The sequence below is a fragment of the Candoia aspera genome, chromosome 1, assembly GCF_035149785.1.
Source record: "Candoia aspera isolate rCanAsp1 chromosome 1, rCanAsp1.hap2, whole genome shotgun sequence".
NCBI classification, from domain to species: Eukaryota; Metazoa; Chordata; class Lepidosauria; order Squamata; family Boidae; genus Candoia; species Candoia aspera.
In genome coordinates this window covers 135,248,196-135,275,767 of record NC_086153.1, presented here as the reverse complement: position 1 = coordinate 135,275,767, position 27,572 = coordinate 135,248,196, and the positions used below count along the sequence as shown (strand labels likewise).

The 27,572-nt window shown below is 35.3% G+C and overlaps 1 protein-coding gene across 1 annotated transcript in view; it reads right to left on the bottom strand.

Moving 5' to 3' along the window:
* Positions 1 to 27,572, bottom strand: part of SNTG2 (syntrophin gamma 2) — a 196,835-nt gene that overhangs the window by 9,058 nt on the left and 160,205 nt on the right. Inside the window, exons 13-14 of the mRNA XM_063298804.1 lie at positions 15,846 to 15,917; positions 9,943 to 10,152 (exon numbers count right to left, since the gene is read on the bottom strand). Of these exons, the coding sequence (XP_063154874.1) occupies positions 9,943 to 10,152; positions 15,846 to 15,917 (282 nt within the window). The remainder of the gene's footprint in view (positions 1 to 9,942; positions 10,153 to 15,845; positions 15,918 to 27,572) is intronic.

Genomic DNA, 27,572 nt, shown 5'->3' with positions numbered 1-27,572 from the left:
CTATGCAGGCGTTATTTAAAATATGCCCAAACAACATGTGAGTTGGAACAGCTTCGAATTAAGTACACATATTAAACATTCTCAGTTTGCAGATACCTCCCTAACAACTGTTGGGCAGTGAGCTTTATGAATATAACTGACCATGATCAATTGGTTTTCCTTGCAACATGAACCCTGATAACAAGGTTCCTCCTTTTTTTTTACAGATGTTTGCATTGAACAGGATTACAACTATGGAAATAGGCACAGAACATGGAGGCAATGGAGTTTTTTTTAATCTTTTAAAAAAATCTTGCATGGGTGGATTTGAGGCCGTGAATTTAACTTAGTATAACCCAACTCAGTCATATATAGTGGCTTGAAACAGGTATAACTTTTTGTGCGTGCATGTGCACAGCTGGAAGCAAATATCAGAAACGCAGCTCCCTGTGCTGCATTTAGTATATAATAAAATTTAGACCCAAGTCAAGAGAAGCATTGGCAAATGTGCCTTGAGGGAAACATTCAAATACTACAAATATAGCAGTCTGTCATATTGTAACCATATTTATGTCACTTAATGTTTCTCATAGTTTGTATAACTGGATAAATGCTAGGCTTTCTAGAGGAGTGCTTATAAACATTCCTTCCTGTGAATTTCTGCCCTGATTTTGTGGGTCTGAATTATTTATTTCTGGTTACAGGTGCAAAATATCCCTTATTCCACATATTCAACTTTAAGACTGGTGAAAATCAAAAGTTACAAACTCTTTGCTCTTACTAGATTTTTCAGTACCCTCTTGGTTTCTTCTCACCAGTAGTTTATACATACCTGTGCATATGGGCCACAAAATTCTGCATGCAGGCTTTATTATTTGTGTGTATAAACATATCAATGCATTTTTTTTTAAAAAAATGCTTCTTTAGAATATACATATTTCTTTGCATTCTGCTCTCTTTCAACATCAGAAGTACTAGTTTGTTTTTTTTTAACTGTGTGACAGCACCCAAGATTTTAATATTTTGGAACCAAATAAGATCTAAACGCTTTGTCTTCAGAAATATATTTGCAGTAATCGTGGATTTAAGGAAAGGCTTTAAAACCATGTAGCAAATCCAGAGACCTGCATTGATCTAGCTCTAGCTGATCCAAAACTATTGTAATTATGAAATGAGGTTTTGCTGTGTACTTCGGTATATAGAACTAGAATCTGTTCTTCACAGTGCTCTGCAGAGTACGTGGAACACTGTGAAACACGATCCTATTACTATATGAGTTCTTTCTGTGTGTTTTAAAATACAAATGCACTATTGCAGTTAGCAGCATACTACTATGGCTGCTTTAAAGAAATTATCAGTCACGTATAAGGTAGAACTGCATACAATAACCTTTTGATTGCAGCAAGACTGTGAAAATGATACTGCGTAACTAGAGTTGTCCACAGGATCTGATGCTTAATCCAAAATGATGAAAGTGGTTTTGTGCTAAGCTCCACTCCTTTCATATGTGTGTGTGGCATCACAGTGCAAGTACAAAATGGGCAGAGCTTGCACTGTGGCAGCAAGACATAGCTTTCCTCATCCCCCTCCCCTCATGCAAAAGCCTCTGAAAATAAAAGGATAAAAATATTAATGAGGAAGTTTTTGGGACAGAGAAAAAATAAGTTAAAATCAATTTAAAAATACACCTATTAGACCAAACCAATCAGTCCCTAAACTCTATTCACATGCTGCCACCTCTCTAACAATTGTTTGCCATAATATATTCAGTAAAATTGTGCTATTTTAGAGCATACACCTGCTCCTATACATGGATATTGTGGAAGGAAAATAAACAACTGAATCAAACTGTATGCCTAACCATTTTTAAAAATAATTAAAATGCATATAAAATCTGAAGCCAGATGTAGAATACAAGATAGAACTGATGTAAAATGAAATAGAAGTCCTTCAATTTGCACATCCCTCCCAAGGTCATTCATTGGTCCTTGAGAACCAGTTGGTTTGCTTCCAGAAATTGCTTGATTGACCCTGAAAGATTTTCCCTATCTTTTTCACTGAAGCTTGTGAGTAATAAACTGTAGAGCTGTAGGGTGATCATTTTTGGGCAGTAAAAATCTGAATGACCAATAGATGGCAACAAGCAGATATGGAAAACTCTAATCTGATACAGAGTCTTGTTCATAGAACTATTAAAAGCAGCCCTATAAGTATGCCTACTTGATTACAAGACAAATCCTTTTCAAATCCTTTTTCAGTTCTTATGTGTGTTGATTCAGGTAGCTTTCTAAAACTAACATGGCTCAAGCAGGTATCCTGTGTATTTATTTAGATTTCCCTGTGAAAGAATCACTAATATGATTAGTAATATGCATACACAAACCAAGCACTGATAGTCTAAATAAAATATGGATAAGAATTGGAGTATATTGAAATATAGGGGTTTTTTTTCTCCTATTGCATATCTTTTTTTATTATTGTGGCTGCTGCTTTATGCAGTAATTTCAGCTCAAATGTTTGTGGACAAGTAACAACATACCTTAATGCCTTCTGGGACACAGATACGTTTACAACTACCATTCTAATTACTATATGTAGATCCTCCCGCTTGCCTCATTATGTGAAATTTTACATCCTATACATAAACACCAATTAGGGGCAGCAACATACCAGATTAAACAAATTTTACAAAAGGTCACTCCCATACAGTGCAAAAAGTAGCTTGTAATTACTGCAGCTTCCTGTGTTCAGAACTGGAATTACACATGAGCGTCTCATTGCAATGAAGCAGAAAAAGAGTCAGGGAGTGGGTCTTTGACATTGCTCATTATTCCTTTTGGGATTGATTTATTCAAATGTATATAGTAGCAGCTTTCTGTAAAAAGTTGTCTGATACATTAACATTCCTTGCCTTCTTCCTACATGAGAACACACAGTTGGAGACTGTAGAGGTATTTATTTATTTATTTAACCAATATATTAGCTGCCTTAACCACTGAAAAAACTAGGTTGTGTACAAAGATAGAAGAACTATTTAAAACAGGCCAAATCTAGCCAGGAGAGGTAGTTTGGTGTAATGGTTAAAGGCACTGGACCAGAAGCCATGGAATGGTGAGTTCTCATCCTGCCTTACTCATGCAAGCTAGCCAACTTTGGGCCAGTCACATTCTGTCTTAGCCCTAGAAAGAAGGCAAAATCATTTCTGAAAATAATTGCCAAGAAAACTGCATGGACTTGTCCAGCTGGTTGCTAGGAATCAAGAGTGACTTGAAAACATTATTCTATAAATCTAGTCAACAATTAAGTAAAACATAAACTACCCACAACAGGGAAATGACAATAAAAACAATATACACCAAGTGGGATCACAAGTTACTCTGCCTCGGGGCTTTTTGAAAAACCCAGGTCTTGATGACTGACAGAATTGGGGCCATACAAACTTCAGGGGGAATGCTATCCTAAAAGGGAGAGGCAGCCACACAGAAGGCATGTCTTCAGGATTTCAAAGGACGAAATTGCTTAGCCAATGGGACCTGGAGCAGGCCAACTCTGCCAGCAGGCTGATGAGCAAAAACAGGCATAAAAATATGGTACTGCAAGTATCCAGGGCCCAACTATGACGACCTTTATAGGCGACAACCAGCACCTTAAATTGCATATAGGAGCCAACTGAAAACTAGTGCAGCTCACTAAGTTGTTAGGTCACATGGGTGAAAAAAGATACATCCATAACTACTTGTGCTTCTGCATTCTGGATCAGCTGGATCTTCCAAGTGGAGGCATGCTGCAATAGTCCAAATAAGGTGACCAAGGCAGGAGTGACTATTAGAAGGACATCCCAATTCAGAAATGAGTGCAATTAGTGTGCTAGATGTATTTATACAAAGGTCCTCTTGGCCACAGCTGCTCATCAAGCAAGAGCCAGGAGACCAGGAAGACCCCCAAATTACACACATGTTCCGTCTGGGGTAACTCAACCAAGCTGAGAACTAGAACTGAAAATTCTCTGGAAATGAATGATTCTTCTATCCATAGCCACTCAGCCTTGCTAGGTTGCTGTGCCTCCCCATCCAGACCCAAGAGCTTCCAGGACTCAGGAAAGGATTCTGACAGCATTACCTGTTCAGACCAGGGTCAGGATGTATCCTGATAGACATGGGATTATGCACTGTTCTCAAGGTTAAAGATTTTTTCCACCAAACACAGGCTCAGTGCTATATAAACACCAACAACCTTTGCACTTAATTAAAACACCTGGATACAGGCACATCTGCCTTATAGCTGTAAACATATAAAAGCACAGAAGCATCAAGTAATGGAGGAGAAGGTTGTTGGCCTGGAGTTGTTTTTATATAGCATGGACTGACAATACTGTGTGTATCAAGAGGAAGGAATCTGCAGTTGGACACCCAGCAGGAACAAGCAGGATCCAAGAGAGAGAGATCTGCTGAATGAATTGTAGTTTTTGAACAGATCAAATGTCAGTGAAGATAGCTTGACAAAGGTGTGGGAATCTAAGAAGCCCAGAAAAGAGTTATTTTTCTTTCTTTCCATTCTCCTCCCTAGAATAGCAGCAAGCCCTAAAGTGAAAGCACAGGAAGAAGCTGCATGAGTGAGTGAGGGACTGAGTGAAACAGATAAGACACTGTAAAAGCTCCGTTTGAAAATGTTTGTATGGAATTGTATATTTACAATTTGTTAAGCCAAGGCCACTATATATATTAATTATCACTGTAAATAGAGAACTGTGTGTGCATTTCTGGAAAGTTCCCGTCCCTTTTTCCCACCCTCCAGCTTCAGTTATATTGACGTGTGACCCAAGCTACCAAATGACCTCACCCAAGGGTCTTGTGTAGATGTTAAACAGCAGGAGAGAATGTTCTAAGTCCTGAAGAACCTCACAAAACAAGGTTTCAGGCTTGATCTCTCCTACCATCTAACACTGAATGGAATAGTCACTGGAGAAGGAAAAGAACTGGTGGGGCACAGTGCCACCTACTCCCAACTTTTGGACATGGTTCCAAAGAATACCATAATCAATGGTATCAACAGCTGTTAAGAGCAAGTAGGACCAAGAAAGTCACACCACCTCTATTTTTGTGCTGCCAGAGGTAAACCACATGCCATTTCTCCAGCTGAATTAAAGTGAATAGTAAGTACCAATTAAAGAAGATGAGCATGGATTTAAATTAGAGGAAGAAACTTCAATAACCTGCACTATGCTAATGACACCGATAGTTGAAAATGCAAATGATTTGCAAGCTCTGGTAATGAACGGAGTATAATGAAAACATGGGCTAAGGTTAAATATAAAGAAGACCAAACTAATGACAACAGGTACAGCAACCAACCTTAAATCTGGCAATGAAGATACTGCAGTGGTAAATAGCTTCTGCCTTTTAGGATCAACTATCAACAACAAAGGAACCAGCAGTCAAGAAACACACTGCAGATTAGTACTTGGTAGTGTAGCAATGAAAGCCTTGGAAAACATACTCAGATGCTAGGATGTATCTTTACGTACAAAGATTAGAATCATGCAGGCAATGGTTCTCCCTGTGACTTTTTATAGAAGCGAAAGCTGAACTTTGAACAAGGAAGATAGAAAGAGTACTGATGCTTTTGAGCTTTGCTGTTGGAGAAGACTCCTGAGAATACCATGGATAGCCAAGAAAACAGACAAATGGATCATAGAATAAATCAATCCAGAGCTCTTACTTGAGGCATAAATGCTCAAATTATCTAAGTTTTTGAACACATTATGTGAAGACCTAGCTCTCCTGAGAAGTGTATAGTGCTGGGAAATGTGGAAGGAAAGAGAAAAGAGGATGAACAGCAACAAGATCTTAATTACAGTGGTGAAGGGTACACTACTGGAAAACCTGAAGGACTTGGTGGGGGATAGATCATCCTGGAAAAAAAATCTACATGGTTGCTAAGAGTTGACTCTAACTTGGTGGCACATAATCATAAATCATTAACATATTCTGACATTCTTTGATTACACTATATTATTCTTACATGTTATATTCTAGATATTAATAGAAAATGCTCTTTATATTTTCCATTTCAGTGTAGCTGAAATGTTTCATGTTGCATACATTCTCACTATAAGTTCTAACATATTATTGGTCTTGTAACTGATGAAAAATCCAAGTAAATTTCAAATTACCAAACAAATAAACATGTTTAATTGTGACACATAAGATGTGCAATATAACCATGTAACTCAAAGTACTATGGCCTTCTAAAATTAGACTGGAAGCAAACTGGATTTTGTAATGAGGAAAGAAATGACTGAGCAACCTGAATTTGTAATATGCTCCTATGCATAATGAAAACAATCTAAACCTTAATTGTGTAATTAAAGTAATTCTTCTAGGAACAAACAGATAATTATCTTATAATGATCCCATAAATCTGGTCTTATTGAACTGCTATTCATATCTCGTTGAATTTACAGAACCTATTATACAGTTTTATTTTCTTTTGTTTTCCCAGGGAGACAGTTAAATATCTTTTCCAAAAAAGCAAAGTATGTAACCTTGCATGAATTTATAATTTGCTGTGCCTTAACCATTATGAATTTAAAATTAGATGCATCAACATTTTGACAAAGATAGAACATGATGTCAGTTTATGGAGAATTCAGTGCTGTATGATATGGTGATGATGATTAATTGACATGGCCAAAACAATTCTGACAAATCACAGAGTATGTCTTGATAGCTAAATATGCAAAGACAATTTAATTGTGATTATCATGTCTTAGTCAAGAAAACCAGGGTGTGCCTGATTTCCCTATAAATATCTGATCGCAAATGACCATCTAGTAGTCAATAGAGAATGAATGCTGAATTAAATCATCTATAAGTGGGATCCCATTTGATGTTTTTAATTTAACTTACATTAGGAGATTTGTCTCTAGCCCACTTAAACCTTATAATTCTAAGCTTTTAATTATTGATACCAGCTAAGCATAATTAATACCATTGCTTAACTCTAAGGGAGAGTTAGAGGGGGTTTAGAAATAGCTGCCAGTGATACAGATATATAGACACAAACTACTTGTATTACAAGTAGTGAAATAGTTAACTTTGAAATGCTTTCAAGACAAATCATTTCCTGCTTATCACAAAAACTGAAGGAAGGCAGGAGAAGAGGATGGGAGAAACTAGCAGAGATGGTTAGTTAAATCCTTTAGCTACTTGAATGAAATAAATTCGCATTGCTTAAAGTAACACTTGTTTTGCATGTTACCCAATTAAAAAAAGAAGGGGGGGATCACAAGAAGGGTTTCTTGGACTGAATGTCTGAACACTGCCTGAAATCTTGTGACAAAGTGCAAATCATAATTTGCTCAAAGTCATTTGCAAACCACCTTCAAATGGTGATTTCAGCTTGTGGGGAGGGGTTGAATCCAAAGTATAGTGTGTAAGATGTATCATAGTTGAGTACTGCATCCAAACACATTGTAAAAAAGATTTATTAAAAGAAACTTTAGTTTTGTGCTCCTTGGTGTTATGCCATATCTAAAGTAACTTCTGTAAGTGGAAAAACTGTCCCGCACAATTTCCTGCACTCCCTATTTCATTGCTAGCCAAAGCTTATCAAGCTCTCCTGGGCCCCACACTCCTCGACTTGGTACCACAAACCCACTGTCTGCAAATGGTATTTTTTCAGACTATTACAGCATACAAGTGTTGAAAACTGAGAAAAATAGTGATGGCAATTTTTTTCTTATTGAACAAAAGGAAAAATTGTGCTTTGTTATTTCCAGATGATGCTTTCTTTTTTCACGTACTAGACTGAAACACCAACTTGAGGCACTAGTCAAGTATTGGCAAAGTAATCAACTACAAATCAAGTATGCTAAACTAAATTTTTGGTTCCTTATTAAAAAAAATTAAAAAATATAGCAGGAAAATTCAAGATCATATGATAACCAAAGTCAAGAATTTTAATTAACTGGGCTTTTATTCAATAATGCTCTGTCCTGGCAATGCCATTGTAAGGCCATCCTTTTGAAAGCAAAAGCAACTATGATAGTTTTGCTTTGATACTTTTATTCAAAGAAGTATGGGGGGAGAAATATGCCCCTCCAGCGATACCAGTTTTTAATGCAAACATCTCATCTTAAATCTTATATGGAACTCCAATTGGATTACAGTTGTCAACAATAACATAAGCCAATTCCAGATGAATTTTTAAGAGCTCTTTTATAAGTTCCACGTTATGTTTCAAATTCTGTTATTCTCATGGAAGCTGGGTCATGCCCTCTGAAAACAAAAAATTGGCAATTACATTTTGGTTTCAGAGACAGGTTTTCAAAAACAAGGAAGAATTGCTATGTGAAATACGAAATTACTTTTATGTAGATATGTGGCTTAAACAGGTGACCCAAAAGACTGATCAGGCTGGTATTAATCTTGATTCTTTGTTTTCAAGGAGCATGACATTGGGGTTTTATTGTATTATACAAAGATTATTGGACAATTCAGTGCAGGAATTAATGGGAAAAGTCAAAGTACCATGTTCATCTCTGACTCTTAGAAGCAATTACAATTACATTTTTCCACTCCCTATATACTTTAGCAGTTTACATTTAAGTAAATATGGAATAGTTTTTGTGTTGCCATCAAATACGTAACACAGTAGATTTCAAAAGATTCCCATGTCTCAGAGATTTTGTCCCTGTAATGGTACTGACTTTGAAACTGCTGATCATGCTTTATTGTGTTGTGAATTTTACTATGATTATTAAAACAAGGTCTTTATTAATAAATGTTTTATGGAATTATTATCAATTTATTTTATCTGTTAAACTGTTTTATCATATGCCAAACTTTTAATTATATCTGTATTTTGATATTTGGGTCTTTTGATGAATAATAATAACAACAACAACAACAACTGAGAAAAATAGTAATGGCATTTTTTTCTCAGAATATATCAATATTTCAAAAATATTTATGAGAGAGTGTATGTGTGCACACCTGTTTTTATTTATGGAGGCTACTTTATAGTTTGTGGCACCACTAGGTGATAGTGTAGTAATATACAACACTGGAAAACATCAGCAGGGGCATATAATTTAACATTTGATATATTCTAAACACACAGGCATTTAAAATAAGTTGATTAATACAAGCCATGAAATGAGATCAACCACACTATTCTGAAACAGACTGTAGGGAAGTGCCAGTGAAGTCAGAAGAAAAGCATGTTAATCAAGATTGTTATGAATAGATTTTTGTCACCACAGTATTTTCTATGGGAATTCAGATTAAGAAAGTGCCATAAATGTCAACTTCCCTGTACGAAGAATGCCAGACTGAAATGCAGGAAATCTGTGAAATAATATTTTTACACTGACCCATAGAATCACAATTAATGTATTAGGCTTAATTAATGAGCTGCAGATTTTGTTTGCTGGAAAAAAGCTGAGTTTTATAAAGGAATATTTTAATAGAACTATATCCATATCTGATGATATCCATTGTCAGAAAAAGAACATTGAAATACATTGTTCTTTGAGCCCAGTTATTATTTTACTTTTTGTGGGTGTGTGTGCCTTTGAGTCAGTGTCAACTCCTGGCAACTGCCTGGACAAGTCCCTGAAGTTTTCTTAGCAAAATTTTGGAAGTGGTTTGCCCTTGCCTTCTTCTCAGGGCTGAGAGAGAGTGACTGGCCCAAGGTCACCCAGCTGGCTTCATGCCTAAGCGGGGACTAAAACTCAGTCTCCTGGTTTCTAGCCCCGGTGTCTTAACCACTACATTAGGCTGACTCTTGATATTGTTTTCCTATGTCCTTAGCATTTGTGTTTCAATTTTATCTTTTCACAAATACATACACACATATAGGCAGCGCTCATACAAAATTTAAATATGGAACATATTCAGAATGCAGTATAAACTTATAGAAGTGGTAATGTTCATGCTATGTATTTTTTCTATTACTCACCCCTGTTCTCTGAACTTCCAAAAAAATTGCTCTTTGAAATGATTTCTCCCATACTGCCAGCTCCCTTCCCATTTCCACATTGAAGTAATGACTTTTGCCATGTCCAACCACAACACTGAAACAATACGGCCTCTGATCTTCAAGCTCATAGTCTTGGTGAATACCCAAATATAAATTTGCTTGTAGCCAACAGTCATTATTGAGCCAGAGCTGAAAGACATTATTTTTGAAGATATATCACCTAAAATAGAACTAGAATAATTTGATTCTATAGAAAATATTTTGAAATAAGTCATGGACACTTGTGTATCAGTCTTCCTGCATCAGAATCATGCTCATATTCCGCATTATTAAATGGAGAAATTACAGTGGCTTTTTCCACAGCTCCTTTTCATTTCTGCCATAGTAGGAATTTCTAGTAAGTAGTTCTACATGAACTAATCTACCTATCACATGCTAAGATTCATAGGAAAGCATCATCCATTATCATCTGAAGGGCCTAAATGTATGCTAAAAGAGAAATACTTTCTGATCCTGTTGGCTTTCATTCATTTTATTTGTCCTTCTTACCGAAAAAGAAAGGAGACTATTAGTCAGCATCAGAAAGCCGTATTTGACTAGATTGAAGCAGATCAGAGTAATAAATAAATTCCTACTGCTGTAACATTCCATGTAGAGGAAGACAAAGGGAGGAAAAGAATGCAATGTAGTCTTCATGACTTCCTTCTAGGCAGTTCTCATTTCAACAGCAGAGGCCATGTTTAGACCCTTATATACATGTGTCCAGGTGATGCATTTATAATCGGTATATCTAGAGTCCTGACTCACTTTCATTTTCTGCACACAATATTGATATCATAGCTTGGGAAGACTTGAATTTAAATATTTATTGAAAAATGAAACAACATATTAATCTTGATGCAACAGTATGTTCTTGATCTAGGAGTTTGACTGTATTTATGTAAAATAGGAAAAGGGAAACCTGTAGCCCAAGGGCCACATCAATCTGCACATCTCTGGGAGATGCTACTGAAGTCTTCCTCACCAGAGTCTTTTCTGCTTAGGTAGAAAGGAGCAGCTGCCTCTCTGCTAGAGCATGGGGAAAACTGAGCCACAACCAGTTAAAAAACACTGAATATGCTGTAGAATATGGAGAAGTCTAAACTATGCTTTTTAAACTCTTGATGAAGGTTCTCCTTTTAGATTACTATTAATTTTTTTTAAAAAAAAGCCTAATAGCAGCATAGAAGGCAATCTTAAAATATTCCCGAATGAGTGTAAATAACTTACAATTACCACCACTAAGACTATAGAACAGTTGATTTCAGTCTAAGCAAAGATACTTTCAGTAGAGCTTCACTGTCCAACTGAAAGGAATGGAAGCAGATGTGATGGAAGCAATGCTAAGCAAGTCAAGTGAATCTGTTTACCATTTCTAAAATGGGATGAACAGTAACATATTGCTAATTCAGATCTGATAAACTCTGTTTAATTAGAACGAACACCTAATTTATGGTACTAAAATGACAAACAGCAAGAAAATTAATAACATTCACATATATTTACACCCATATGTGTTTGCATTAACACCATTGCTTGGAGCAAACAAAATCTTCATGCTGATTGATTTGAATAAAAAGTAACCGTCCACATGAAATCATGTAAATCAAACAAACCAAGTTCTTAATTATGAGATTATACTATTAGGTTTATGCTTTACAGATTACTTTGTTTAAATATGTTCATAAGCAGATATCTGTAAGGTAGTATTGTTGGGAAAATTTACCGTTAATGAAAAACTAGTAGTTAGTGGAATCACACTATCTATCCACTTACCTGAAAAAGCCTAAAATATTAGATGTCAATATGCAAAAACAAACTTAGTTCATTTTGGTATTATATGTATATACACACAGAGAACTGTTGTTCAGTGCTGATATATAATGTGCCACTTCTAAATGAATAAATAAATCAAAGATCAAGTGCTACGTATATTTATGGTAATTAGCCCTTCATTTCCTATATGGAAAGATTTTCACGATTTTAATTGCAAACATCATACATGAAATTATATAATGGGAAAAAGTAGATCTGAGAGTTCAGTACAAATGATGACCACCGTATCGTAATTCTTTAGAGAGAGTATGCCTCTTTTTGTGTTAGTATTACTCAATCCACATTTTACCAGCTCAGATTCTGGTAGTGTGTGACTTGGCACTGAGAAAGTTTCTTAAATAAGGTATTTGCCAAGCTGGTGGAGAAATCTTTCATTTCATACATCCCAGAGTTAGCATTTTCCAAAGTTTATGCTATCTGTAGATGTGAAACGTTTTTGAAAATAAACCCCTGCTTGGAACTTTTTATTTGTTATGACAGGACCTTATCCAACCTGAAACACTGGTTTTGATTTCTAAAATCATGAACAAATCAAGTTCCAAATAACTTCAAGCCATATTTCCAGTATTCTCACTTCCTTAGTTCTAAGGTGCCATGCTTTTGGAAATAAGGGATAGAAAGGAGTCTCATTCCGACTTCCATGTCCCCTGTTCTCACTGAAAGTCAGTTGATAACAACTTTTTATAAAAGAATTTGTTCAGACCTATTCATGGAACTGCATATCAAGTTTCAATTTCATATGCAGAATTGTTTCTCTGCCACTCTGCATTTGTAAGCAAAAACTTACTTTTGCACAGTAAACAAAAGTAAACCTTAATAGGATGAGCTTTTATTAGCAAAAGAAAGAAATGCAGAATAAATGAATAAATATATATTCATGAAGCATATGTATGCTAATTTAAGGCCAAGGCCTTAAGGATTATGAAAAATAGGAGATTTATGAAAAATTGTAAGTAGAAACAAAATAAATATTACAAGATGACTGATCATTTTTCCTGATGATCCTTAATGATTGCCAGAATTAATTTTAACAATATGTGATAATGAGAAGAGAAGCCCAGGAGCAGAGTCCTATGCATGTTCATTCAGAAATAAAGCTTTTGCCATTCATTGTTTTTAAGATACTAGTAATGTAATGATGCAGTGAAGAAATTATTACCCTTGAAATGTTGCTAATAATGAACTACAGTTTCCAGCATTCCTCACCACGGATTATACTGGTGCCACTCAAACTTGTAAATTCAGCAAAATTTAGATGGCCACAGGCCATAATTTCTCCCCCAAGTTACTCAGTGAGTGGAATGCATTTGGAAATATATTTTGCAGTGTTTTCTGTTGTAGATATTCTCTGTCTCTCTGTATTTCTGAATTACTTTAATACTAAATATAAATATATTTTATATTTTATACTTATATTTATATGTGTATTTGTATTTAAGAAATACAGTTTTTTAGTGTATTTTAATTTGCATTGATTTTTAGTTTTATTGTAAACCGTCCAGAGTTGCTTCGTGCGAGATGGGCGGTGACAAAATTTAAAACATAAATAAACAAACAAATAAATAACTATTAACGGTCAGGATGCATTCTGGTTTGTACATGGGGGTGCTTTCAATTGTTATTCTGGGAGAGAGTCATGGGGCAGGGAGAAGAACCAATTAGCCATGGAATATTCAAGTGAAGGTACTAAAGATAAGATATGTCAATTTATCAAGGAATAATCATCAAGGGACTTAGTAGGTAGCATCACCTGGCTGACCCTGGCTGAGTTAGAAGCTGCTAATAGTTGGGTGCAAGACTAATAGGGATCTCAGCTAGGCTGCGAAGTGCAAAAATATCCCAGAAAATGGCCATCCAAACCACTTCTGTACTGTAGCCTTCTGTACATCCAAACGACTTCTGTACTGAATGTGTCCATGAAGACAACAAGAGTCAAGCATCTCTTGAAGGAGACTGTACCTCTAACAGTCAATAACAAGACAACTATGGGGAGGGCAGATACTAAGTCATCTAGTACACCACAATTCATGGCTGACGGGGAAATGGGAGACTATTGTATATATTGTTGAACTGCCAATGAGCAATTGCACAACTAGAGAACCTCTACAACTGCCTACAAAAGGCTGTGGGGCAGTTGGAGATATTCAGAGTCCTCAAGGAATATAATCAAATGTTAGTTTGTGGAGGATGCACCAGCTTCTGGCTCAGAACAGAAAACAGCTTAAAAGAGTAAATGGAGTCTCTGATTTTGTAATGGAGAAGCCTTAATCTTTCTTGAAAACTACATTTATTCCAACTTAATTGATTTGCTCTAAGTTTCCTTCATTATCATTTATACTGAAGTGTTAACAGAACAGAGGCTAGTGTTGCACACTGAAGCTTTTATGTTTCTTTTAATGTATTCATGAAGGCTGACAATTCAGTGTTCATTTATTAAAATGTCAAAAACACAAAGTACTGAATCCTGAGCAATTTATTTCCATTTTTCTTCACTCACCAAAATAACATTCAGTGTTAGAATTTGCTTTTACTGTGTTGTTCTTAAAATTAACTCTGCCAAAATATGAAGGCAGTCAGGAAACATGAAACACTATGGAAAATAATGTATATTTTAAAAGGTTAACTGGTCTACTAATGGCCTCTGAAGCATTCATATGTAAGCAGTTTAGAAGAGGAATTGCTAATACTCTGAGGACAAATTTTAATCTTTCATTTCTCCCTTTATAAATCTAAAATCTTTTCTAAGGCCAGCAAAAGCTTTACACAATATTTGCAAATTTTTGAGTTTCCATGAGCTTTTCATCAGGCTAAGTGGTTAAAGAAGCCCAGGAAAAATCAGAGGGGAGGACAGGATGTATGGCTGATGTTAAGCCAAGCTTTTAATAATTTACAGCCTTAGACAATGTATTAAAAAAAGTCTATGTCATGCAAGCTAGGTGATATCAGTTGCAGTATTATTAGGTTACATTCATCTAAGGAAGAAAGAAATAATTGTTGACCATCCCCCGTTTTTCCTGGATTTTTAATAATCATGCTTGATGAAAAGCTTTTGGAAACTCAGTCTGCAATTATTTTATAAATTATATGTTATAAATTATATGTTGTATGGATTTTGGATTATTTTAGTGGTGTACAAAACACTTTATTTGAAATGTTCCAATTTAAAATGTTGTGTTCCAATTTTAAAAGCTCTTTCTGGCTTTACCATAAGTATCCTAATACTCTTCTGAACTTTCCAGAAGTGTTCCAACTTTTTTCAAAGTGTTTTGAGCTTAAAACACTATTTTGAATGGTTTTTACTTTCAGTAAGACCAGAAAACCCTGCTATTCAGAACAGCAGTTTTGAGTTCAAAATGGGGCATTGTGAGCTTAAAGCATTTCAGTCTTGAAATATTTTCCCCCATTCCTGATCAACATGGTGTTTCTGCATATTAATTTATGAAGTATAGGTCCTGTGACAAAGAAGATCCGCTGCTCTAGGATTGTTTTTAATAGTAAAACTTTAATATACACATGATTTAAAAGAAACAAGTAACTAAATCAAAAGGAAAAGCAGGTATGACCATGGGATGTAAAATCCAAAACATCCATAGATCATGTGATGGTTGAATTGGCAATATTACCACATGGGTTACCAATTAGGCAATTCAGATACTGTTCTGTCTTTTGTACTGGCAAATCTACCCTGGTTATTCTGATTGGCAGCAGTTCTGTGTGATGTTAGTCTGCTTTCCAAGAGAACCTTTCAGTCTACCTGAGAACCTGTTCCCTGGAAATAAAATCAGAAGTGAGAAATTCTGCATGCAGTACTTTTCTAGGAACAAGCTGAGGACAGAGCCAGCAAATGAAAGGGATAGAAAAGGGCAATGTTACTTTCACAGTACACAAAACCAAATAATTTATTGCTAATATTGACTAAGTTTATTCTGACTAGGTCTTCTTCAGTAAAAAATTAACACATTTTTCTATATTAATATTTTGTTATTCATAACTTACAGAAGACCTACCTTGTGAATCTTAAATAGAACCTCACAGAGGTTATAGGTTTTTTCAGCTCGTATCCAGTCTAATGTGCTTACCTGTACAGCCAAAAGAAAATATTATTACATTTTCATACTTTTTTGCTTATCAAAAATATTATCCTGCTATTGTATAATTCTTTCATTTCTCTGCAAAATTGTTAATTTTTACATTTTATACACTAATTAGTTGAAGGCTGTGCACTAATTTCTTTCAACAAGAGATTAACATGAAGTTAGACACTAGAATTTATAATATTTTTAGTAGCTTTTCTTCTTTTTTATTTTTAAATTACAAATAGTGGAGATTTTGGCACTTAGCTCAGAGATTCAAATTTCTCGTATTGTTAAAATAATTTAATTTGCTTTGTTTTTTTATGGCTATTTTTCTCATCAATGATATACTGAGCACGCTCTGTATAATCTCAATAATTCCTTTGTCCACTCAATGGTATTATATTTCTGTGTAAATTATTCTTTTCTTTTTTCTTTTAAAAATGATTAATAATCAATAGATTAAAAAACAAAACAAAGCCCCCATATGAACTATTTTTTAAAAGTGGATAACTTATGAATATATAACTCGATAGATGTTATTTACCCTGAAGCAATACTAATTTTATCCCTTTTATTATACAGGAAGAACACAAATATAGGGGTAAGAGGAAAATCTGGGCTTTATAATGTATTATTTATTGCACATATCCCATTCTTCTTTTGTGAAACTTTGAGCTGCTTACATAAGACTTACATAAGACTAGGCTGAATTGACTGTGCTTACTTTAGCATTGGGACAGCAATATACATCCACAGATTATTTTCTGGAAAAACAGCAACAGAGAGGGCCAGATTCAGCATATGATGAACTGCATAACTAACATAAAACATGAAGGTGCATTTGAGAAGACCCTCCATATACTTACAGTATAGTTACATCTAAACATTTTGATCAGTCAAGGCATAGTGGTTGCACTTTAGAAATTAAATAAATAGATAGATTTAAGGATGCTCTTCTGGCTACCGCTGTCAAATATGCTTTTCAATGCTAACAAAAAGTTACTTTCAGTTGTTGGAGAGATTTCAGGAATCCTGAAATCTGGTATCCCCTCAATCTTGTGCCACAGTTTTATACTAGCTTCATTCCACAAATCCTGAATTGTGTGTGCTTTGTTACTGCTTAAAACCCAACATAGTCATATTCATTCAGAACCTAATTCAGAGTTTTCTGCCTCAAACTGTCGGTTTTGTACTGCCACCTGTAAGTGTTTAACACTGCCCCCCCTCAGCTGCTTTTTCATATCCCTTCACAACCTGTACCAAAGTTAATGTTTTGAGATGAATTTGTGACACAGTACAGAAGTTTTGGATAGATTGTGAATAGATTAAGCCCCAGTTGATGCCATGAGATTGAAGAATATTTATGTATGATAGTTAGAGATATGTACATAAAATGGCAAAGTCCCACGCTATGATTTATCAAAGCCAAGGCTAAGCAGTGCCTTTGAGCTAAGGAAAAACTAAATTTCTTCTAAATACTTACTTGTGTAAATACTTGTATTAGATTATTAGTACTGATTCATCTTTTTTGAGTATGAAAGTTCAGTTTCTTCAATCAGGGTTACAACAGCAGAAAGAGAAATAGTTAAATTTTCTCTGGTACTGTTGTTAGATTTTTTTTAAATGCAGAATGAGCCACTATTAAATAAGTGAAACTGAAATGCTATGTTTAATCCAGTTTGGAGGAAAGTAGTAGAACTGTCTTCAGTTCAGTGGCATCTGGCAGTGGGTTAGGAGTGGACAGAGTGACACTAGTGGTTTTGCAGTATTGCAATGTAAGCCTTTTCTACAAGTATTGCAATGTTGCATGCATGCCCCCAAAGAGGTGGAATTTGTGGCATGATGCTGCAATGCAGATTTTGCCATTCCAATGAAAGCAAGAAGAATCTGTAGATGTTATTCCTTCAGTTGATCTGCTTTTGTTGTACTGAACTGTAGATTGGCAGAATATCTTTTTCACTCTAACGTTTTGGGTGACAGAGTTGGAGCTGACCTATATAAATTTCCTTCTTTATTGCTAGGATTTATTTATTTATTTATCACATTTGTCACCGCCCATCTCCTCTCACAAGAGGGACTCTGGGCAGTTTACAGCAAAATAATCAATAAAACAATAAATATATACTAAAATTACAATATATAAAAGTATACTGTACTTACTTATAAAAGTAAACAAATAAATATAAATAAAGTCCACATGGCTATGATCTAATGCAGTTCTTGTGTGGGAGGGGCCCGTTATGGCACTAGCCAACCCCAGGCATGACTATTCCCCTCCTTGCCCCAAGCCAAGTGGCAGGTCTTCAAATTCCTCTGGAAGGCCATAACACAATAAAAGATTAAAGAATACCTCATCTAGTATGTTTAGGATTGCTTTTATTTGCAGACTCATTCAAAGATGGTTGAGGCTAAGATAAAAGGCATTCACTATATTCTAAGTATTGTAAAAATAGTACTACAAAAAATGAATGATATAGTGAAACTTGTATTAGTTATATATGGTCAACTTTAGTACATGAGTGATGTTTTATAAGCTTTCAAGCAAGAAAACACTGAATACAATGGAGAGAAAACTAAAAATGAAATTGACAGTATACGCAATCTTTTCTCCAGAAGACTGTCATACTTTTCCAAGCTACAAAATACTACACAAGACACTATGAGATAATGTTTGTGTGTTCCTAGTCAACAAGAAACTAAGAAAATATAAGACTGCAATCTGAAACACTAGGGAATAAGCTCTCCTGAATACAACGGGATTTCCAACTAAACATGTATATTCAGTAAAGCAATAATTCTTCATTTCTGATTTCAGAACCATAGTTTGTGTGCCCAAATGCAAACATTTTCAGTGTTTCTGGCATACAACACTGGCAGGGCTCTTGGAAGATGGATCATCTCCTCATATCTCTGCCAAATGTTTCACAATTTATCATATTTTACAATTTTTAAAAAGAGATGTTCTGAGTATATAACTCAGCTGAACATAAATTGGTTTTATTTGCAGATCACATTCTTTTGTTTATTTCTAAATCTCATACTACTATTCCAGTGTTGATACAAATGATAGATGCCTTTAGTAAAACAGCAGGATACTCTACTAATTGGTCCAAATCAGAATTGATACCAATAAGTGAAAAATTGGTTACCCATCCAATTAAGAAATATCAATTCTGTATTTGTACTGAATCCATTAAAGATCTAGGTATGTGCACACCAAAATATAAAACTCAGTTAGTAGCATGCAATATAAATAAAATATATAGAGAGGTTTCTTCAGATATGGATAGATGAGAGTCCTTAAGCTTCACCCTTTCAGGAAAGGAGAACACTCCCAAAATGAACATTATTCCCAGATTAATTTATATTCTGAGAGGAATTCCAGTTCATATATCTGGAAAATATTTTCATGAAATAGATTCTTTGTTTAGAAAATTTCTATGGGGTTCTTGGATTCTGAGAATATCTTTACGGAAAATACAACTATCAATTCATGAGGGAGAATTCAGTTTTCCGAATCTGGAGCTATATCATCATGCTTACCTATTGTCAAGTATTAAAAACTGGAAGCCAACAATTAATGTCGATTTTCCAATTTGGGCAAATTTGAAATACACATATATAGTACCTTTTGTTGGATGGACAGTATTAGGATCAAAGTACACTAGAACTCTAGTATCTGGAAACAATTATGTCAATTAGAAAGTTATGGAATATAATGTCTAATAAAAGAAGATTGGACCTCTTTTCCCATGCTAAATTGGCTATATGGGGAAACCCAACTTTAAAACTTGGGAAAAAGATGGTGATATGGAAAAATAGGATGGAAGCCATGATACGGACCAACTGATAAGATGATGAAGATGAATTTTTTAACATATGCTGTGTTAAGAGATAAATATCATCTATCAGATGTAACCCAATGGCAATATTTACAACTACAACATTTGATAACAACATTCTTTGGTCCAGCAGCATTTTCAGCTTTTGAGACACCTGAGATACTAGAACAACTCTGTTAAACCCTTTAAAACAACAACAAAACCCCCCCCTACTATTAGTTTTTATAGATTTTGTTATCAATAAATCAATTTGATATGCAGGTGCTAAGAAATGAGTAGAATAAAGAATTAGAAGTTCCTATATTGCCTAGACAATGGAAGAATGTCTTAATTTCTATAGCAAGAGTGTCAATGGACTTTAAACTATGACTTATACAACAAAAAATAATATTTAGAATTTATTGGACTCCATTATGTTTCTATAGAAAAGGATTAAGACAGCATTCTGTTGTAGATGTAATAAGGACAATGCTTCTTTAAAACACATGTGTTTACAATGTCCTATACTTACTGAGTTTTGGGAGAAAGTAGTGGACTGTATAAATATGACTGTGCAACAAAAACTAAAATCTTCAGAGGATAATATTCTCTTCAATTACATACCTATTACATCGAGTTTGACAACTGGACAACGTAAATGGATTCTCCGTGCCCATACTATGGCCAAAAGATTGATACTGCAGCATTGGAAAGATAAATGTATGTCCCATTTACTCAGTGGATCAAAAACCAGATTACACTTGCCACCTATGAGTGGATTGCCTATAGATGTAGACTTTGTATGGACAAGTATAATGAAATATAGAACTCGTTTATACAAAATACAGTAGGTTAAAAAAGAATGATAGTTATATAAGTGTCTTAGAAATAAATATATACACAGCTGAATAAGATTTACATTAGGTAAGTATATATAGAATTGTAACTGTTAACTGTTATAACAATATATTATACCTTTTTCTTTTTTTCCGTTGTAATTTTTTTTACCTTTTTAAAGCACTTGTTTTGCATTTTTTTCCTTTGAGAATGTATGTATTTGCATCAAAATTATATTTTTCTTTTGTTCCTTTTCTTTTTATTACTATTTTAAAAGCAAATTAATAATAATAATGATAAGTTCTGAATATCCTTAGTTACTGGGGGTGAACACTGTATTCTTTGCCTTGTTAATGTATTATTTGCAAACCAGTGCAACTACTCTATAAAAAAGAGTTTTCCCATTACTACCAAATTTAAAATCTTCTAAGAGTAAACATAATTAAAACGAATTAGAAGTGGGAAATGCCTGGTAATAGCTTATTCAGAACATTCTCAGTTTGCTATTTTACTTAACATGATAGAGTCTAGAGGTCAATAGTCTGAAACACTTTGCTGGCAACAAGACAAAAGCATAAAACTTAATTTTCAATCCCTAATTAGCCTCTTGAGCAATCATGGTTCCAAAATAATTGCCAAAGACTATATCTACTTAATTCTTGAAAAGTTGTTTAATCCTACAGAGTCCTGTTCAGTCCCATTTATAAGGCATGTCATAATTTTAACTTCTTCCAAAGGCAGATATCTCTACACTTGTGAGCTTTTATAATTAATATACAAGTGAGACTTCATAGTTAATATACATTTTAGTAGTTTGATTGATGGGTGAACAATTCAAAACATAAGCAAGGCTAAATTAATGCTGTAGAATACAGCACTATTTGAAATTAGTAATAATAGTTTTTCAAAGCTGATATAAATATATAAATTGATTTTAAAGGCAGCTAATTAGAATTGTTAAACCTGCAAGCAGAGGAATTAATTGAATTTCCCCACTGGTTCTGAAAAAGAGTCAAGGTAGGAAACATTAGGTTGCTGTTTATCTTCAGCTGACTTTATTACTTAAACATCTTTTGCCAATTTAGCCTGAGAAAATTAAAGATTTACAACTTTACACATCTGAATTTTTAATTACATTTGCATCACAGTGAGAACATGAATCAAGTGTAAAGAAAAGAGAGCCAGTTTGGTCTAGTGGTGAAGGTGCTGGGCTAGAAACTAGGAGTCTGTGAGTTCTAGTCCTGCCTTAGGCATGAAAGCTGTTGGGTGATCTTGGGCCAGTCCCTCTCTCTCAGCCCAACTCACCTCACAGGGTTGTTGCTGTGGGGAAAATAGGAGGAGGGAGGAGTATTAGATATGTTCACTGCCTTGAGTTATTTATAAAAATAATAAAGGTGGGATAAAAATTATATAAATAAATAAAACAATGTGAAAATTGCATCCCTAAAAACATTTTGAATATGATTCTATAGCCACTTGCACAGAAGCACTCTTGAATTCCAATGGACTCATTCCCAGATAAGCATATATAGGACTGCAATCTTAACATTAATATTCTATTGGATCTCTGTGGGACTTAGTTCTGAATGAATATATGAGAGTTTAGAGTCAAATTGTAAATGTTGCTAGTCCTGAGGTTTAAAAAGGGTGCTTATTTTGGTCACTTTTATTGTGTTTAATTCTGAACAGTGAGTGTGTCAGAGGCTTGTCCCAGAAAGCATAAAATGTTTCTGGTTCTTCTCCTCTGTCATGAAGGGAAGGGGGTGGATTGATTGCTGCTTGGGAACAGAGGCATCGCCAGCAGACAGAGTGGAGATGGGACTGAATTGTTTTGGCGATTGCCTATCTACAATTAACAACAACCAGAGGAATGCAGCCTGGGAACTGAGTTGTAAAACCAAAAGCAGTTGCAAGGATTCAATTTCAACAGAACGGCGGGAAGACGTGATGAGTTTAAGGGAAGGATCCAGGGAATCTCATTCACTTGCATCTTTGAATGGCAAGGGACTGTATCTTAATAAAATTTCCTTCCTAAAACCTAAATGGCTTATAGCGAGGATTATTGCTATTGAGATATCTGACCCCACGTTCCTCGCAGAGTGCAATGAACAAAGAGGGGAAATTGCACATAACCTGAATTAGTTGTAAATGATTGTTACATTAGTTTTTTGTTCAGAGTGATCTGATGTGCCTTGGGGCAACAGTCTAACTATCAAACATCCTGTGGTGATTCATCTCCTAATTCATATACTGGAATAATTAAAGAAACCAACAATAGGAAGAGTAGGTGGAAACATCAGCTATAGCAATAGCTGAAGCTTATGGTCACCTCTGTGCAGATGAGAGGGGAGCCTGCTTCCTATTTCTGCCCTTGGATCCTCGTTCCCAGGTTGAATTCGGGTCTGCGGTACCCAGGGTTTCTGCCAACAGTTACCTACTCTTCAGTGCCTTCTTTCTAGCCAGTTTCCTCTTTCTGGAGTTCTTTTTCCTTTACAGGAATAAAATTTACAAGAGAAGAAGACAATGGGAACCTACACTTCCTGGATATTTTCATCAGCAAGGAAATGATGGCAGACAACAAATCCAAGTATATTGAAAAATAATCTATGCTAACCAAGTCCTTCACTACCAAAACAACACAAGAGGTGCTACATAAGAACATTATTCAGTCAAGCAAAAACACACTGCAGTATCCCAGAACTCCTAAAAAAGAGGAAGCAGACTACTTATACACCTTCTTCCAATGAAATGGATACTGATGCAACTTCATTCACAAGTGCCTAGCACACAACCTATCATAACGCAGCAATCACAACCTATGAAAAGGATAACTCTCCTATGCATCAAAAACATCTGACAACCAATAGACTATTAAAACCTCTTTGCATCATGGTAGCAGACAAACCACTGAAACCCCTCCAAAACAACTTAAACAAACTGAAAGACCTAGAAACCAAAGAAGAACCCAAAGGAATCATCTACAGCATACAATATAAGGACTGTAACAGCCACTACATAGAACAGACAGACAGAACACTGGCAAGCCAGCAATTATTTATTTATTTATTCATTCATTCATTCGATTTCTGTAGCTGCCCATCTCAGCAAGTGACTCTGAGTGGTCTATTGAGTAAGTCTCCAGACCATTTCAAGTGTACTATAGGTAACAATACACATGTACATCTTAAAACAGAACATTATTAAATGTTCTAAAACTAATAAATTACAAACAGTAAAAGGTAGATTTAAAATATTTTAACCTATATGACTTAATTCTTTAAAATGGTTAACAAAGTAGAACAAAATCTTGCTCCTAGTCAAATTCTTAGAACATATGGGCATTACATAATTTGTCATGTTGGTCAGATTCACTTTTCCCTCTAACCTGGCTGCCTTAACTGCAAAGAAAGTTATGTCACAAACAAGTTGGTACCTTGTAAGAGGAAATTCAATTTACTTTTAACATTCCAATTCCTCATATCAACAAGGAACAAAAATAATTAATGATCCCTATATTTAGCATACAACCAGCATTCTAATGTGTAATGTGCCAGATCTTCTATTTCACCTGCTCCACAAATACAGAGTCAACCTGCAATGGGATGCCTTGGAACCTGCCTTTTTTGCATCATTGTATCCATTTGTTCAAATCAAAGATGAGTAAAGGCTGTATGATCATCTCTTTTCACTGGAAAGACACTTTTCTTCTTGAGATTGGGATTTAATTCTTGCTAGCCATTTCAATGATTTCATAACCAACATAACTGTTATGTCCATCTGTCCTCTAACATCTAATATTCTTTGTTTGAAAACATTTCTTATATTAGTGATAGGTACAGTGAAAGCCCTCCACACTAAACCATCAGGTAGTGTCAGTTTGGAAAAATCATACAACTAGTCCTTGTCAAGGGTTTTTAACCATCTGCTCATTTAAACAAATCCTAGGAAGCATATCTTCATTTATATGGGTTAACTTGACCCAGTAATTTAATAGCCTAAAAGAGTTTACGTCTACTACTGTGAGCAATCTGGGTTCAGCTCTGATGGTACGTGCTGGGGAACCTCTTGATGTTCCTAAGATCAAATGAAGAAAATGATTTTGAACAGTTTCAATTCCCTTAATCATAGCAAAACTCTGTATTTTGACTCTAAAGGTCAGTGAGGACAGCATCTTTGCCTTAGAAACCTTCATGAGTAGTTTAAGTGAACCTGGATACCTGTAATTCCACAACCTGTTCAAAATTTGAACACATGCATTTGCCTTCAGTTTGTTCCTTTTTATCTGAGAAATACCCAGATAAAGAAAATATCCAACCTTTCTTATTTTATAGGAATTTAAAAATTATACTGCTTCCTTTCCTGCCAAAAACCATCACTTTTGATTTCATACCATTAATTACTAGAAGATTTTCACATCCCAGAACTTCAACTGGCCATTAGAAGACATGGTCAAAATTCCTTAATCTCTCAACCCATTGACAAATTCAACACGATTTCAACTGGGAAAGTTTCAACATTTTAGATAAAACCAAATCCAAAAATGCTGGGGAGTTCCTGGAGGCATTCTGACAAATCAGCCATCAACAGACCTACAGAGATAAACCTCATTCAAGTACTATTTGAAAGATACAATCAAAAGCCTAGGAAAGAAGGAACCAGCCTAGAACACATCCCCTCCAGCAGCTAACACTCAATAAGCAAGATACAATATGAAATAAACAATCAGGGAAGAAACAATACTCTAACCAAGGAACTACCAAATCACACTCCAACTGAGACTGGCAAGGCAAGCCATATATATGCAGGAAAACAGCCAAGCTCTGAGGACACCAAGAACCCAAGAATAGTGCCGTTCAGCCTGGCAGATGAGACTATCGTAAGTGAAAAATGATTGTTTTACTGGTGTAGTGCCATATTCCACATTCCCTTTTTCACCCTGCCATGGGAGTAGATTCCCACTTGTCCTCAATTATCTGCTGCCTTTTTGGTCTGGTTTTTAAATAACTTCCAGTTGTGGATAGCCCTCATACTCTAAAGGTAAATAAGCAAACACGGGAATTACTGAATAGTAAAAAAAAAAACTCTTAATACAATTTCTCTGCCTTATTATAAACAAATTCATTTATAAGCTTATATATGTGTGTGAATGAAGAGGTTCCAGACTTTGGCTTCCAAAATGAAGTTCCATCCTGAAGCCATGGGCTTGTGCTTTTCACCTAAGCATTTAAAATTCACCCACTATTCTATACAAGGTGTCTATACCAATCCAGCCAGGGCCTTCAAAATTTCTCCCTTTTATTCTGAAGGCAATTTTGAAAGCATAGCAATATATCTCATGCAGAGTTTCCTTTAACACTGCCTAATTAGTGGCACCTAAGCTTCAGAAGATCTTCGAGAAAGAGTCACGTTTTGCCTCTACACTCATACTTTTGTTTTAAAAGGCCTTTGAATTCTATTATTTCCAGCCTTGTTTTACTCTGTTTCACATCATCCGATTCCCTACTAAGATGATCTGTATGTAAAAAGAGCAAGAGAAACAGAGTTTAAGACAAAGTGATCTGAAGGCTGGAAACTACTTTGTAGAGTGCAGATATTGACTGAGATCTGATAGAAGGATATACTGTATTTAGGTTTGCAAGAGTGCTGTGCTGTATTATTTCTTAAACTATGTTTTGTAGAACAGCAGTGCTCCACAAACAGCTTGCAGCATGCCCAATTTCTAAACACACATTCTGAAATGGAACCCCACTTGTCCTTACTTGGCTCAGCTACCCACAGTGCTACTTCTTAGCTCCTCAGGCTGGGTCTGAAGAGAGCTCCTTCAGACCTTGTGCTTGAGCCAGGCCCAAGAACACAACGTTAGTGAGAAGAATAACGTGGCTCTTGTTCTAGCAGCTAGTATCTTTATGCTGTGGCCTGAAGCCGAGTTCAGACACTGCTAGGTCTATTTTAACAGTTGAAAGCATGTATGTATAAATGCATGAATGCATAATGCAGAAGCATGCATAAATATGTATGCACATATTTATTTGCAGAAACAGTCAGAAGTGTTCCTAATTAGAAAGATATTGTTTGGTTTCAATGGTCTTGAAAAGTTTAAGAACACTGCACCATTACTGACTTGGTTTATACAAGTTAGAACAAGCACTTTTCCCATTAGAAAAGCAAAACCATCATAACCTTTTGATCATACTCTACAAAAGTAATTTCTATCAATGTTATGGCAGCTTCTGCAAGCTCACTCTTAAAAGAACAGATTTTTTTGGATAAGGGACCAAACCATCTAACCGAGACTATAACCCAAGAAAATACATTAAAGCTTTCTGATACGTCAGTTTTGTTACAAAGGTACCATTATGATCAAAGTCTTTCCTTTAGATTGAATGTTTTTAGTGAAATCTTTATACAGTTCTTGAATAATAGACTAACTGGTTTAGCTCATCAAGACTGCCAGTGCTGAGATTCTGCTTTGTCCCGATCATTCTGAATTCTTGAACATGCTGATCTTGGCAAGAAGAGCCCCTTTGATATTTACTAGAGGTATCAGACCATTCCACAATAATCAACTTTTTAAAAGACATAACTCTCTCCTAAAAAGACCTATGTATGAGAAGAATTTTCCCTCCACTGATATTTGGGAGCACAAAAATTATTTGGAGGATAATGTGTTCCATTTTTATTTTTGGCAAACCTACAGAAGTTTAATAATGGTGTTCTTGCAGTAAAAATCCTTGTGTGCTGGTAAAGTTTATGTCTAAATGTTTAAAACTCTTGGACAAGTGAACCCTAATGCAACATGGAGAACTTTATGCCTGTGAATTCTTACCACCATTTCTGAACACCAGGGGAGTATCTTTGTGTCTGCCAAAGATTCTTTTCTGTTTTTTCTGCAGAATGAAAAGATTATCTTTCCCTTTGCAGAAGGGAATGGCAGAAACCATTGTTTCCTCCTCCCTGAGGGACAAAATATTCAGATATATTCCTCAGTGAAATGGCTAGG